Here is a 15910-nt window from a genome sequence, read left to right as displayed (position 1 = left end):
TAATATAATAAATAATGTACATTTACAGACATTAGTTTCTGAAGCATATACCGTGCCACTGAAATAAAATTCCAGGAATTATTTTTCAAATAAAAATTTGATGGGATTGAACGAGAAAGAGTGAAATATTTTCTAGAACCGTTAATTAGCACATCATCAACTTAGAAAAAGGGAAGCGAATCGAATTTCATACGCACTTTGTTATCGTTGAAAACATTAAAGTTTCTTAAATGGCGGTGGCGTACGAATCTATGAACATTAATCAAAAGTAATGCATGGTCCATCTTGCTGGATAAATATCTCCTTCTCCTTCTTTGATTTTTCTGCTAATTAAAAAGGAGAGGTATAAGATTCGGTCTTTTCATTATCGAATAATTATAACCTCCTTAATAATCACGTGTATTAATAAAAGTATATAAACCAACTGTTCCTTTAAATAATAATATGTCATTGTAACAAATGTCGGCTTAGTAAAAACTATAAATAGTAGCTGAAATTAAGAAGTTGTAACACAACCTCAACCATTATCAAACAGATCGAGTAAGAAAAAATGGAATACCATAATCGCAAACACCACAATAGGAACCATTATGGGTGGCGTTGTCCCTCCGACGAGTACCAAGTGTCCTACGTAGATGTTCGTGAGACAGAAACCGAGACCACTTTGCCACGTTACCAACGTACCACGTTTGGTGATTATAACGGTTATGAGAGCGTGAACGAAGAGGCTGACGCGTTTATTCAGCACGAGCACAAGAGAATGGAATTAGCCAGGCTCATGTCAACGAGGCCTGCTTGATGAGGCTCTCTATATATTGCTATCTATATAGGGGCTTCGTGTGCATAGTTATCTTGGTGTACCTTAAAATTGGTAAAAGATTTTGGGATGAGATTTATATAAATTTTTTTTTTATGAAAAACTCATCTCTCAATTTTTTAGCTCCACTTTTAAGATGATATACCATATTGACTCATAGCCATATTACCCGGGCATGTATTTCTTTTCTTTTCTTTTTTTCATTCAAATAAAGCATCAAGGGGCCCCTCAATAAGGCGTGTTGTAATTGATTCAATCCTACTTTAATTTCCTTGAAATTTGTATACTATGCAGTGTGTAAATAACAATCAATGATGCATAATATATAAAATTGTGTGTTCTAAATGAATCTCAAGTATAATTGGTAGCTATGATTAAGTTTGTGTACCAAGCGAATATGAAATAAAGGAGCAGTTGGTGATGACAATTCTCTTGTCTACTGTTTTCAGTTTGTTAAGAAATAACTTAGTAGTTGTGCTACAGGTACTGTAACAACTGTATGTTTTCACTTTTAGGTAATTTATTCTCTTGTAGCATGTTAGCACCAAAATATATATCTATTTATTGTATTACTTTATGTGATTTTATATCTTTTTGGGTTGTTAATATGTGATGTTGCAGGTGAATGGGGCCCAAAAGAGTAAGTTAAGGCCCAAGTAAAAAAGAGAAGGTAAAAAAAAAAAAAAAAAAAAAAATTTGGCTTGTTTTCTTACACATTTTATTTTTTACTTTCAGCAGAAGGCACACGTGGGTTAATTGGAAACATTGGATATAAAAATGGGATGGACGGCTACTAATGAAAGGAGGATTTTTAGTTTTAGTTAATATGTGTGGTTTGTAAAAAAACAAAGAAGATAGATTTAGGGCATGTTTGATTGTGTTCTGGTTTTTTTGTTCTTAAAACTGTTTTGTAGAATAATTATGAAAACAGTTGTTTTCTGTGTTGTTTTTGTTTTGAAAGTTAAAAATCAAAACAAAAAACAAAAACAACTCAGACATGCTCTCTAAATTTGATTCTAAAAACAAAAAAACAGTTACAGTTTTTAATTATTTTTTTTACAAAACAGGCTTACCAAACGAGTTTTTTTATGTTTTTTTGTTCTGAAAACTAAAAAACTGTTTTTAAAAACAGAATCAAACAGAGCCTTAGTTTTCTGAGTTTTAGGTTTTCCAAAGTTTTTACGTTTTAAAAATCTCTTCTGTAATTTCTCTGAAACTGTGTTGAGAACCAGTGTGTAAAAACTTTCTTGCTTCACTATTCAAGATCCAGAAACTTTAAGCATTGACAAGCTGAAGAATCAAGGATCGAAGAAGGAGGTGCATGCAAGAGGAGATACAAGATCCTGCTTTAGTTTAGGATCGGTACACTGTTGAACATTTACTTGATTTTATCTTTTAGTGAATGTTTCTGTTTTCTTTAATCTGTGATTTTCGTTACATGAATATGGGTTTCTAAGTCCTTCATTTTCTGGGTATGTTGAAAATGATTGGATGAATTTTTTATGTTCTTTGTTACTGTTTCTTTATCTCATTCGTTTGATTCTTTCACTTCTCAACTCAAGAAATCCATGGGAATGGACTTGAGTTTTTCAACAAAAAGAAATTGGGAAATGGATTTTTGTTAAGTGTCAAATGAACCCTTTTGGATTAGGGATAATCAAAGGTGATTTCTGATAAATTTTTGTAAAGATTCAAGAAGCTTTGGGAAAAGTTCTTCTTGAACTTCATTGTTGATTCTGGAAAGTTTCAACTAAACTTGCCGTAGCAACTCAGAAACTTAGATAAACTCACTGTAGCACTGTACGAATTTGCAGTTTGCAAATATTTTTGTCATCCATGATTTGAGATATACCCAAAAGCCTTTTTATATTGATAATCATTTCTTTACTTTTTAGTTCAATTCTAATGCATGATAAAAACTATACAAAACTTTCTTGTTCTAAAGAAACCAATTAAATTTCAATTACAGAATTTTTAATTCAGAAAAATAAATAGAAAATACTCCATACGTTCTGTGAGAACGATACTCTTTCTTTTGAAATTTACTATCCAACATAGCACATGGAAGAATTCGGTAAACAAGTCCCTTTGCAATTTGTAGACTTCAATTGTACTAATCTTTCAAGGAAAGTAAAGTGTTAATTAGATTGTAAACTTTCTTCTCAACATGCTATGTAAAAACTTGTATACTTAAGAGTACAAAGTTCAAAGATTGAGCATCATTGATGGAAAGATAATTTATGATTCAAGGAATCTGGTTGACTTGATAGGAGGTTTATATTTATTCATTATAATGAAATACATGAGTTACACGGGAAGTAAGATTTTTCTTCACTTGTTATTTTCTCTCTTTTGGCAATGGATTTCTACATTGAAAGTTTGTTTAGCTCCACGACTCTAAATTGTTATTGCAAGTAATTGATTGGTGTTACAAACTGAAAGCAATTATATATTAAAAAAAAAAATGAAAATCGAAAACAATGGGGGCGATGTCTGTGTTAGAATTTCGCCGTTGTCCCACTAATTATGAATGAGCAAATTAGAGAAATCAATTTCCTTGGACTTATAATATCCCCTTTCTGCATTTGTCAACCGACCCTGGAACATTCTCCACTCCATGCCACACCTCTCCTTCACCTGCCACCATTACCATGGAAACATCAACGTGTATATATATTTCAGAATCAAAGTCCAATAAAAAAAAATTCTATCATAACAAGTTTCTTGATCAATTAAGGTAACAGTTCTAATGTGAGAAAAGAAGTAAAATGCTGTATGGTCAAGAAAGAGGACCCTAAACAAACTTAAGCAATATGTGAAACATGCATAACATACCGCACGCCATGCCGGTTTCCCAGTTTGTGCTTCACCCTACCAAGCACACAGGAAAACAAATAAGCATTATATAAAGTTGCATTTGAGTGAAATGATTAAGTATAAACAGGAATAATCATGGAAAATAAATTACCTGATTCCCTAGTGAGGGAACACCCTGGTGAACAATCCACTGAGCATCAACAACTCCAATCTTCTCATGCGCAGGCTATATATCATTGCTAGCATTAGTTTAGTGTTCTATAGCATATCACTATTACAATGTTTTTCATTTTTGTTTGGTGTGTGCTCTCCTACAGCCACACCAAAAATAATTTATTAGTCAAGAAATTAGATGAACTGAAGTAATCAGGAACAAGCTCACCTCAACACATTTTCTAAAAGCAAAATCAAGACCCCATCCATGGACAAATTCATTCTGAAATAAGCAGTGTGTTACAATCATAATTTATGGAAGATGCCAACAACTAATCAATGATATATAAAATAATGTGAGTAACCATTGAACCTGAATCATATGCCACACACAGCGCCATGCATCTCGCGAAAACACTGGAGCCATAATCTCAACAAACCTGCATGCTGACACAATTAGACACAGTAGGGAAGAGCAGATAAAAATAAAACAACAATTTGTACAACCCCCCAAAAAAGAAATTCACAAGAAAATTTTTAACAGTTACTTACGCTGCACAAGGAGGCAGAAGAGGGTACTTACACTTTCCTGGTTTCTCCTCTGCTTCTCTAATAGAAATCAAAGAAATAAGCAATCAACACAAATACATTCTTTTACATAACTAGCAGCATAAAAAAACTTGCTCTGGGTTCCCATCATTCTTACTTGTGAACTTCTTGATCATCTCTTCTCTTAGTCATATTCCAAATCAACCCTTTATTAGGTTCCAAAGCTGGCTGTGAAATCTCCAAGCCATGCTTCCTTACCAGCTTTAAGTATCTGCAATTGGAATTAGAGGGGCACATGAAACTTCCTTAACAAAACCAAAACTAAAACTTATTATGAAAATATGTATCATATCTAATACTCACTCTTCTGCATTAAAATGTTCCACCCCAAGGTCTTCATCCCATATGAAAACATAATCATATGGTGCCACAATGTCTGGATGCAGAAACCGCTTGGCATACCACCTAAGAGAAGAAATAAATAATAGACCACTTTTAGTTTGATAAAAAATATTAACTGCAAATGTCACAATGAAAATTGTCATCCAAAAGTTACGAGAAAGCATAGGAATTTTACCATTTGGTTTGTTTGTGAACACTCACATGAATAGCCTTTTTTGACCACTCAAACTCATCCCACTCGGTTGTTCGGCCATCATAATGAAATAGAAGGATTGTGAAGTTCTCTGAAAACTGTTCAAACGACATATTTAGATTTAAGACACATATACAAGCCTATACAGTGAGAGAGAGAGAAAGAGAGAGAACCTTTTTCACAGCTGCATCAATATTCTTTTTCTGCTCATACCCAACAGTGAAGGTCACAAGGTACTTTGGCTTAGAGGTTAAATCCTGCAAGTGGCAACTTAATCAAATTCTCTGTATATAGAAAACGTGTGAAATTCAAGATTAGCCTAAAAACAAAGAAAATAAAGCAAGAAGGAAAATGCTCATGTGGCAAGCTAAGTTTTCTGTTATTATTCTTCCCTTCTTGTATTTGGGGTGTTCAAGTCAGTTTAAAATTTGTAAAAACAGACGTAAAACTTCTTTTAAAATTTTATTGACTATAGCATAAGGCTTAACAGCACCTCAATCTGTATTTAGCTTCATTTTTTTATGACATTTAAAGGGTGCAGCTACATTGAGTACACAAACTGTTTTAGGATACTCACCTCACTGGGAATACCCCACAATCTGCGTAAGAAAAAGTCTGACTCTGCTTTAACAACCCCAGGAGCTAATCTCTCTGCACCTCTTGGATTTGTTGGAACCCAAATCTGTAGACAATCATGAAAAATAAGTAGCAATTGTCTCATCATCATACAGACTTTAAAAAGCCATATTTTCAAATATTACATAATATGAAATCACAGTGGAAATCCTTTAACAATTATCTATTATCATTGATTAATAAACAAGAAGGGGATGAGGGGAAAAAAATGAGTCTAGAGGCCCTCGGATTCTCATTTTGCTATATCTAATTTTCCTTTTCCATTCTTTTCAAATAACCAAAGCAAATTCTAATAATATCTTACTCTAATAAGATGCATACCTTTGTTGTGTTTTTTAGTAATTGATCTTGGGATGAGGTGCTGTTATTATTCTTCATGAAAGACCACGCATCGCTACCTGAATGTTTGTCCTGAATGCAAGAGAGATCAATGGAGGGAAGCAGGACTGATGGGAGATTCAACTGCAAAATGTTAAGCAAAGTTTTAGAATTCCATTGTTACGTCAAGTAACACCAAATCATGAACAAAAGTTCACTCTATCATACACAAATTCAGCACCTTTGTTATTGACAATGTTGGAAGTGATACTCCTATAATTAAGCCCAAAAATCCTCCAACAAAAAATATCACAAAAAGCTTCATACTTTCATTTGGTTTTCTTTTAGTAAAACTGCAGCCAAAAAAGATGCAAATGTCACTTGAAGGGAGTTGCTGACATTAACTATAGCATATGCAAAATTTCTTAAGAACAAACAGAATAATAAAGTTAGCTGTCTTCAAATATTAGACCTTCGATTAACGATCCCCATTATATCCAAGCTTTACTGATTGTTCCCTCCATATAAGAAACCAAGATGCTTGTTTAATGAATACAATCCCTGCTTTAGGTTCAAAGAAGACAGAACTGAATGCGTTAATGAATGGAACCAGATAACGGTTTAAAAGAAAAGGGAAAAAAAAAAAAGATGGTATGAGAGAAAAAGATTTTACTTTGGAATACAACAACCCCAAATATGTATCCAGTGGGATTCACAAATCAGCTTAGTTTTACTTCTGTTATGAAGGTGTTCCACTTCCAGAACCAAAGTGGAATAGCAACATATCATGGTGAGATTCTCTTAAAAATTTTCCAACATATAAAATGACAATTATGGAAATCTGAACATCTCTACAAAGCACTGCTTTTAAGTGTAATCCAAGAAATAGCACGAGGAACCAAATTATGAAAGCAGACATTATTGAAAGTTGAAACCAATGAACCTAACTAAGAAATGCATGTGCTTTCCTCCCCAATAACCTCCGCAAGTAATTTATTTGGTCTCTTTGACAAAAGAAAATACGCAACCGTTTTATTATAGGGTAATGCATCGGTTATTTCACAAGGAAACTAACAACTTTTTCCCGCTGAGATAATAAACAATGTGAGGTCCATTACTTTTTTTCCCTCTCTTTATACTGTGGGATCCATGCTTTGCATTGTCTCTCTAGTAAAAAAAATTTGTTTCTTATAATATAACCAATGTATTACCCTTTATGGGTAATGTACCGGTTATGTCACACGAAACAACATCTTTTTCCTACAGAGACAATAAATAATATGGTGTTCATTACTTTTTTTTTTCTCTCTCTTTATATTGTGAGACTCATGCTTTGCTTTGTCTATGCAAGAAAAAAAAATTGTTTCATATAACATAACCAATGTATTACCTTTTAGGGGTAATGCATCGGTTATGTCACAGGAAACAATCACTTTTTTTTGCTGATACAATAAACAATGTGAGGTCGGTTACTTTTTTTTCTCTCTTTATATTGTGGGACCCGTGCTTTGTATTGTCTCTCTTTATATCCCCGGCTTAGAAGCTGCAAAATTAAATAACCATGTGGTCGGTGGCACTTTCTATCTAATACAAGAAATAATGTATAGGAAGATTGAAATAAAAGGAAAGCGAGGGAGAAAAAAATAATAAGGATAGCATCCTTTTTAGCTTATCGCATGCAGTTTTTCTTGTAGAACTCTCATTATAACAGTGTATGTTGTAATGATATCTTACCTTATTTGTAAGACTAACTCCACAATATGTCTTTGGTAATATGAGAATTTCCTCCGTTATCTGTTGTTTTCAGTTTGCATTTAATGTCAGTCCATTTGTCAAGAAATGACTTTGTAGTTGTGCATTCGGTAAAGTAGCATTACTTTGAACGGAGTGCTTCAGTTTTCTTTCAGGTAATTATCACGTGGGGGGATTTGTACAAATTAGTTAACAAATCACTTTGCAAATTGTTGACTACAATTCATCCTACTAAAGTTAAATTCTTTGACCGAAAGTAGAGTGTTAACTACATCATAAACCTTACATGTGCCGACATGTAATATAAAAACCAGTATCTTTATTATTGTCAAATCTGGAGTACCATTGAAGGAAAGAGAAGTATGATTCAAGGAACCTCGTTGACTTATCATCATGCAAAATGATGCAAGTCATTTAAATTGATTGATAATGGTAAAAATTACCCGAAACAAAAATCAGTAGCTAGCCACATGTCTCATCCAATTTGTGTACACCAGACATTGCATTCATATTCCCTATAAGCAAATGTTCCTAAACGAACATTATAATCAAACACGCGAGTGGTACCATAACTATATTTACGTTCATTTAATTTTCTAACTTTCAGCACCGGAATTCTACTTTGAATTGTAGTTCTCTCCTTAGCTAGGACTCTAAATTGTGAATGGAAAGTAACTAGTGTCAAAAACATAAAACAATTATATGTGGACGGAGTATAAAAAATATATATATTTCATGCAAAAAATCGAAGCTCAATGGTGGCGGCAATGGCTGTCTACAAGTCCCCTAAGTAGTAGTCGAATTAAACATATCAATTCCAACGGCCTTGAAATATGCGTTTTCTGCATTCGCCAACCGACTCTGGAACATTGTCCACTCCTTTCTACACCTCTCCCTCACCTGGCACCAACACCATGGAACCATCAACATATATATATATATATATATATATATATATATATATATATATTTCATAATCAAAGTCTTCACATAAAAAAATAATAACTCTATCCATTATAACACATCTTCTTGATTGACTAAGAGATAATGTTAATAAAGATCAAACTAAACTGTATGAAACATGCATAACATACCCCCTGCCATGGCGCTTTCCCAGATTGTGATTCTCCCTACCCAAGCACAGAAAAATAAAAATAAGTATCTTACAGTTGCAATATGAGTAAAATTATTAAGTAACAAGAATAATCATGGAAAACAAATAACCTGATTCCCTAGTGAGGGAATACTTTGATGAACAATCCATTGAGAATCAACAACTCCAATCTTCTCATGGGCAGGCTACATTTATAGTACAAGGGTATTAGTTTAATGTTCCATAGGCATGTAACAATTGCAATTCAAAAATAAAAAATAAAACATAGAAATTAGAAGAATTGAGGTAGTGAGATAATGGACTCACCTCAGCACATCTTCTAAGAGCAAAATCAAGACCCCACCCATGGACCAAGTCATTCTGAAATAAGACACCATCAAGTACTTAAACAAACATTTAACAGCTAATCAATGGATATTAAAAAATAATAATAAGAGTGAACATCTAACCTGAATCATATACCACACACAACGCCATGCATCTCGCGAAAATACTGGAGCCATAATCTCAACAAACCTGTATGCATAACGCAATTAGATACAGTTTGGTAGGGGTAGATAACACAACAGTTAATAATTCAACTGATGCGTACGCTGCACAAGGAGGCAGATGAGGGTCACTGCACCATCCTGGTTTCTCCTCTGTTTCTCTAAAAGAAGTCAAAGAAATAAACAGTTAATACACATTCTTTTACATAACAAGCACCAAAAGAAAACCAGCACTGGATTCTCATCATTCTTACTTGTGAACTTCACTATCACCTCTTCTCTTTGTCATTTGCCACGTCAACCCTTTATTAGGTTCCAAGCCAGGCTGTGAAATCTCCAACCCATACTTCCTCACCAGTTTTATGTATCTGCAATTGAAATTAGACGAGCATATCAAACTTTAATCGCACGATATATGGATTTAATTTTAATGCAGTATCCATATAAAAATTTCTTACACTATCATCTAATCATATATTACCACATCATTTAAAAAGTTAAGACCATGACAGCAACTAAATGAAAAGTCAAAATCCTTTAATGATGAATTAAGACATAATCGGATGATAGTGTGAAAAACTTTACACTGATAATATACAAATTAACTGTGTGTGTATTATATCATATCAAATACTCACTCCTCTGCATTAAAATGCTCAACACCCAGGTCTTCATCCCATATAAAAATATAGTCATATGGTGCCACAATGTCCGGATGCAGAAACCGCTTGGCATACCACCTAGGAGGGAAAACAATCAAATGCTTAATATCATAACATAACTGAAATAGCAGAACGTTTGTGGTTTTAGTTAGGCAATCAATATTAATGGTAAAAGCCACAGTGAAAATTTCTTGTCATCTAATCCAATACGTATGATCGAGCAATGGATTCTTACCATTTGGTCTGTTTGCGAACACTCACATGAATAGCCTGCTTTGACCACTCAAACTCATCCCATTCCGTTGTTCGGCCATCATAATGAAATAAAAGTATTGTGAAGTTCCCTGAAAACTGTTCCAAGCAACAGATCCAGTTCAAAGATACATACAAAAGCCTATGCAGTGAGGGAGAAAAGGAAATTAAGAGATAACCTTTTTCACAGCAGCATCAACATTGTTTTTCTGATCATAACCAACAGTAAAGGTCACAAGGTACTTTGGCTTTGAGGCTAAATCCTGCAAGTATAACTTAATCAAATGCTCTGTATACAGATAATACACCACAATAAAACCATCCGAGGCCTCTCCAGTCCAAGAATTTGAAGATTAGCCTAATAACAGAAGCAGAAAATCAAGCTAGAAGAAAAATGCACATGTGGCAAGCCACATAAGTTTTCTACGTCACTATTCTTCTGAGATTGTTTCAATCCTGGATTTGGGGTGTTATATTAAGTTTCCTTCATGGAGGCATGCAAAGATTCTGGTCAAAAAACGTAAGACTCCATTTGCAAGTTTCATTAACAAGTATAGGAACTTCATCGGTATCTAGCTGTATTTTTCTATGCATGCAAAAGAACATGTTTTCTATGTCCCAACCCCCAGCTGCGCCCAAAAAATAACCTTTTTTAAAAAAAAAATGGAAGTTCTACTTCTGAACACAAAGTGTTTTAGGATACACACCTCACTGGGCAGACCCCACAGTCTACGCAAATAAAAGTCTGACTCAGCTTCAATGATCGCAGGAGGTAATCTTTCTGCACCTCTAGGATTTGATGGAACCCAAATCTGCAGAGAATCATGAAAATATGCAGCAATTATTATTCAGACTTTAACAAGCCATTTTCCCCAATATTATACAATACAGAATCATAGTCAGAAGCTGTTAAGTGTTAACAAAAGAAGCAAGAGGCCTTGCTAGGTGCTTTATCTTATTTTGCTTTTTCACTTTTGTAACATAATCACAGCAATAGTTTATTATTCTCTTCTATACATTTGAATAATCACTTTATCAATTAATAAAAGCAACCTTTTCTTTTCATACGGAATTCTGCTTTCTACATTTAAAATTTTCTATATACATTATTTTTCCAAATTATTTCTTTTTCCTCAATCTTTTCTTACTTTTACTCGGGTTCATGGACTGCCAACCTTAACTCTTCAATTTTCTGTTAATGTTGATGTTAATCCCAAGAGCCTATCTCCTACAACCCTTTAAAGCATGATTCTAAAAACCTCAAGTACTTCAATTATAAATTAACTCTAATTGACAAAAGTCACTTCATTTCTCTTGCCCACTTACCCATCCTGCCTTCTGTACCATCCTTCATTCAAAAAATAAGGTGCATGAATCTTTGATGAGTTTTCCAACTATATAATTCAATTAAATTATTTTGCTTCTTAATGGACGAAGGTATGCAGTTATTAACTTCCTTTAACCCAATAACTTTTTAACATCCTTCACAAGGCAGACAGGATGACATGTGTACCTTCGACGTATTATTCAATAACTGATTTTGTGATGAGATGCTGTTATTATTCTTCATAAAAGACCGTGCATTGCCACCTGTATATTTGTCTTCAAAGTAAGAGACATCAATGGAGGGAAGCAAGCTGGATGGAAGATTTAACTGCAAATTGGTAACCAGAGTTAAAGTTCCATTATTAATTCCAGCAACATCAAATCATCAATTTAAATTCATTCAAGAATAAGCTACGCCCAAAAAGAAGAGGATACTCGAAGTCTGCACCTTTGAGGTCAATCCGGGAAATGATACTCCTATAAGGAAGCCAAAAACTGTTCCAACAAAAGTTGTCACAATAAGCCTCATACTTTCACTTGGTTTTCTATTAGTAGAACTGCAGCCAACAATATGCAAATGTCAATTGAAAAGAGTTTCTGATATTAACTAGCACATACAAAATTTCTTAAAAAACAAAACATAACAAAGTTAGCTGTAAAGATTAGACCTGCGAGCACTGATCCCCATTATATCCAAACTATTCTGATTGTATGCTCATAAAACTATACAGAGGAGCTATTCTGCACTAATTAGCAAGTGGCATGCATCCTCCGCATAAGAAGCAAAGATGCTTGTTATAAGAAAACAAGTGCTGTTGAAGGTACAAAGAAGAATTAAACATGTTAACAAATGAAACCAGAAAATGGTTCAAAAGAACAAAAGGGGAAAATACACCATGGTATGAGGGAAATAGATGACTTTGGATTAAAATACCCCCACCCCCCCAAAAAAAAAAAAATTAAATAAATAAATAAATAAAATATCCCCAATAATATTAGGACTCTTGGTGTATCAGAAATATCATTAGAAGCCTTATTGGGTCTGGCCTCTACTAGTTGAACTACACCAATACTATGTTAATTTTGATTAGACATTTGGGATGATTCTGCGATCTTCTTTAATTTAGTGCTTATCTCAAGGCCTCGCTGCCTTGAGATTCCTTATCTCTGCTTTGATACTCCGTTCAGAAGGAGTGAAGGACAATGTCCTGTAGGGTCTCTTCCTGGTTGTTTGGATTGATCTCTAACCTTATTATTTCAGTTTCAACTATTCCTATGGTTGCTCCAAAACATTGTACTAATAGTGGAATTCTAGGAGCAGTTGACTATGCTTCCCCCCTGATTGGCTCTAAATACCACTGTTTGGGCTTGTTCTCTTCCAACCACAAGCCAATTTCAAGCCATATTTAGTATTCAAGGTTTTGGGGTCTCCTGAATTCTTGATGTTTGAATCTTCCAAACGCTGTTTTTGATTAATCGGGAGAGTTGGACTTTTATGTGTATGATTGATTGTCAAGAAATTTCTGATATGCCTCTTTCCGGCGGTGTCTCTTCCTCCTTGGCCATGTAACATTTCTCTTCGGGCTGTGAACCATCCTAGTCATCTTGTTTTGTTATTTCTCCAGCAGTTAATCAGTGTTTGGGATGTGCCATTTGCTTTGTTGTCATTCCAGCCTCTCTTCAGCGCTATTCATGATGGATAAAATCAGGAAACATGATATTTCTAGGATTTTCTTTGAGTGTGTCTGTTCATAACATGCTAAGTGCTTGGTAAATTTAAGCTTGAAGAGAAGCATTAGAATATTAGAAATTTAGAACTATTAGTGGTTTAGGAGTCATATTTATATTAGCAATCTTATTGATCTGGCCATGTACTAGTTGTACTTCACAAGTACTTGACCTACATTAATAGTGTATGAAAGTATGAATAGGTATCAGTGGTTTGTATCTAACACAGACACCATATCAATCAAATATCAATATCCACCTTAATTTTTTCTTCCTTTTCCATCTAACCTCAGAATTTCAACTCAGCTTAGCCTAACTTACTACTTCTACTATGAAGGTGTCCAACTTCCACAACCCAATTGTTGAAACAAATAAACAATTAGCAAGAAAAGCCTGTGCTTTTCTCCTAATAACCTCCGCAAGTAACTTTTGCAACCAGGTGATATCCCCAACATAATCCACAATCACATAACCATGTGACACTTTCTGTGTATTACAGGAAACACCATAGGAAGAGACTTAATAAGCACATATATGTATATATGGTTTCTGAAACAGTAAAAGACTATTAAAAAGGGGTTATTGATGAAGAGAAAGCGAAGCGTACCTGGAAAAGGCTGAATAAGCAAGATCTGGCAAAAAGAATGATTTTTTTTATGAACGATGAGAGTGTAACCGAAAAACAACAGTTGGGTGGTTGCTGAACTGAAATCTGAGGCTTGTGATGAAGGTGGTAGTGATCGAGTTTCCCGAGGAGCGGAACGAACGTGAAAGACAACAAATAAACAAGGAAGGGATTTACCGGCGGAAACAACAATTAACTGTCCTATGAAATCTTCTCTCCTTTTGGGTTTATAGCACTACCAAACGGATGGTACAAGGTTTTGGTTTTGGTGTGATATGAGAAAAATAAAATAAAAAAACACAAAAAAAAAAAAAAACACTGCTCACAAAAGTTTGAATTTAATTTATATTAATTGTTGCGGTAGGTTTTTTTTTTTTATTATTGGGTGAATATCTTAACAAATAAAATCTGATTGTGATCAGATATTTGTCAATCCAGAAATTTAGGTGGAATAAATTTAGGTGAGTTTTCAACCGATTTCAAATCTCTGTCTTTCGCGACTCCTCGAGTCCTGTACCTGAAGAATAATACACGGGACAATCCGTACATTTAAATTCATATTCTGTTTTTTTTTTTATTCAAAAAAATAAAATTAACTTATCCGGTTATCCCCGATGTAAATTATTATATTAATTTCTAGTGGACGGATTTCTTATCACGTGAAACGTTTATTTCTTTACCTTCAAAATAATTTTATGATATGATTTTTTTAATAATATAATCCTTAATTGATTTTAAAATTAAGCAAATATATTTAAATAATAAATGCAAACAAAATAAAAAGTAATTAAAAGATATTAATTGACATTATTGATGCATTATATTTATAATTCCTTATTTTAAAATTAATTGAATGATGTAATTACTTAAGTAATAATTTATATTCAAACTATTTTATATTCTCGTGATAATAATATAATTAAAATATATATTATATATGAAATAACCTCAAAAAAATTATTGATGACATTGAGATTAGAATCTACAATCTTATTTAAAGTGCAAAAGTTCACACTATTAACCCTTATCTAGTGGTTTGACAAATTCACAAGTACGAGTGCAAATGTGACAAACGGCACAGACTATATCAGGTCAAGTCTAACTTAATATATTTAATAAAATAAAATATTTAAACTTTAAAAAAAAAATTAAAAAAATAGGCCATATGCTTACTTATAGAAAGTTGACCTATAAACCTACAGATCGGCCTATATTATATTATTTATTTTTCTTTAAAATAAAATAAAAATATTTAAATAATTTTGATTAATAAAATAGTATTATTTTATTTATTTTTTCGACTATTGACAGATATTGAATGATTGATAGGTTTAAATAGGTTAATAGATATAAGTCAAGCGTTTTGATTTTTAATATAAGACAGGTCAAGCCTCTAATTTAACTTATACTAGATTAATAGGTCAATTCAAACTCAAAATAATTTACATGGACCAAATATATTTAGATCAAAATCTAATTTGGTGCAACCAATTTACCCCATTAGCCACAAGTGTCGCTATATTATAATTTTTAAAAAAGTAAATACCATTTTGGGTCCCTAATAAAAAACACGGTTCACACTTTAGTCCCTTACAAAAATAAATCAGTCAGTTAGTCCCTATCAAATTTAAAGTAGACCTATTTTAGTCCTTTTGAGAGACTAATATGGGTCTTTTTTGAATTTGTGAGGGACTACGATTTCAACTAAATGCGTCCACTTTGAATTTGTTAGGGACTAACTGACTAATTTATTTTTGTAAGAGACTAAAATGAGTACCGTATTTTTTGTTAGGGACCAAAAAAGATATTTACTCTTTATAAAATTATATTTTCTTTTTCGGTACAAAATATATATTTTAATTTGTACGATCTATTGATCAATTGTCACACTTTAAGCAAGCTACCACGTGGAAGAACCGTGGACATCCATTTTAAATTTCACTCCTTCTTTTTTTTTTTTTTTTTTTTTGGAGTTACCCAACCCTAATTACCTCTTTGAGGCGAGTTGGCTCCCTCCGGTATCCCCACGAGCTTCGACTCTTTGAGCCGGCTATGGGACTAATCCGGAGTGCGGGGGA

General features: G+C 33.4%; 2 protein-coding genes across 2 annotated transcripts; both read right to left on the bottom strand.

Annotated features, from left to right (window-relative positions):
- Positions 1 to 3337: 3337 nt before the first annotated feature.
- Positions 3338 to 6377, bottom strand: LOC133309075 (uncharacterized). The gene is made up of 14 exons (XM_061509811.1): positions 6358 to 6377; positions 6127 to 6238; positions 5889 to 6029; positions 5509 to 5613; positions 5105 to 5188; positions 4914 to 5029; positions 4700 to 4801; positions 4494 to 4607; positions 4340 to 4396; positions 4161 to 4227; positions 4017 to 4070; positions 3786 to 3860; positions 3653 to 3688; positions 3338 to 3454 (listed from the first exon to the last, which is right to left on the bottom strand). The coding sequence occupies exons 1-14, from the start codon at positions 6375 to 6377 to the stop codon at positions 3338 to 3340; spliced, it is 1200 nt and encodes a 399-aa protein (XP_061365795.1).
- A 1724-nt stretch (positions 6378 to 8101) lies between these two features.
- On the bottom strand, positions 8102 to 14087 carry LOC133309009 (uncharacterized). The gene is made up of 15 exons (XM_061509749.1): positions 13815 to 14087; positions 12148 to 12291; positions 11928 to 12036; positions 11667 to 11807; positions 10861 to 10965; positions 10333 to 10416; positions 10137 to 10252; positions 9878 to 9979; positions 9494 to 9607; positions 9344 to 9400; positions 9201 to 9267; positions 9058 to 9111; positions 8862 to 8936; positions 8732 to 8767; positions 8102 to 8537 (listed from the first exon to the last, which is right to left on the bottom strand). Exons 2-15 carry the CDS (start codon positions 12165 to 12167, stop codon positions 8424 to 8426), a joined length of 1194 nt encoding a protein of 397 aa, XP_061365733.1. The 5' UTR covers positions 12168 to 12291; positions 13815 to 14087; the 3' UTR covers positions 8102 to 8423.
- Between the last annotated feature and the right edge of the window lie 1823 nt (positions 14088 to 15910).

This window comes from Gastrolobium bilobum, unplaced genomic scaffold (assembly GCF_033153095.1).
Source record: "Gastrolobium bilobum isolate Gb01-03AN ecotype WA unplaced genomic scaffold, APGP_CSIRO_Gbil_v1 utg8041, whole genome shotgun sequence".
In the NCBI taxonomy this organism is placed as follows: Eukaryota; Viridiplantae; Streptophyta; class Magnoliopsida; order Fabales; family Fabaceae; genus Gastrolobium; species Gastrolobium bilobum.
Note: the sequence above shows the minus strand (reverse complement) of the source record. Positions and strands in the feature narration are given on the sequence as shown.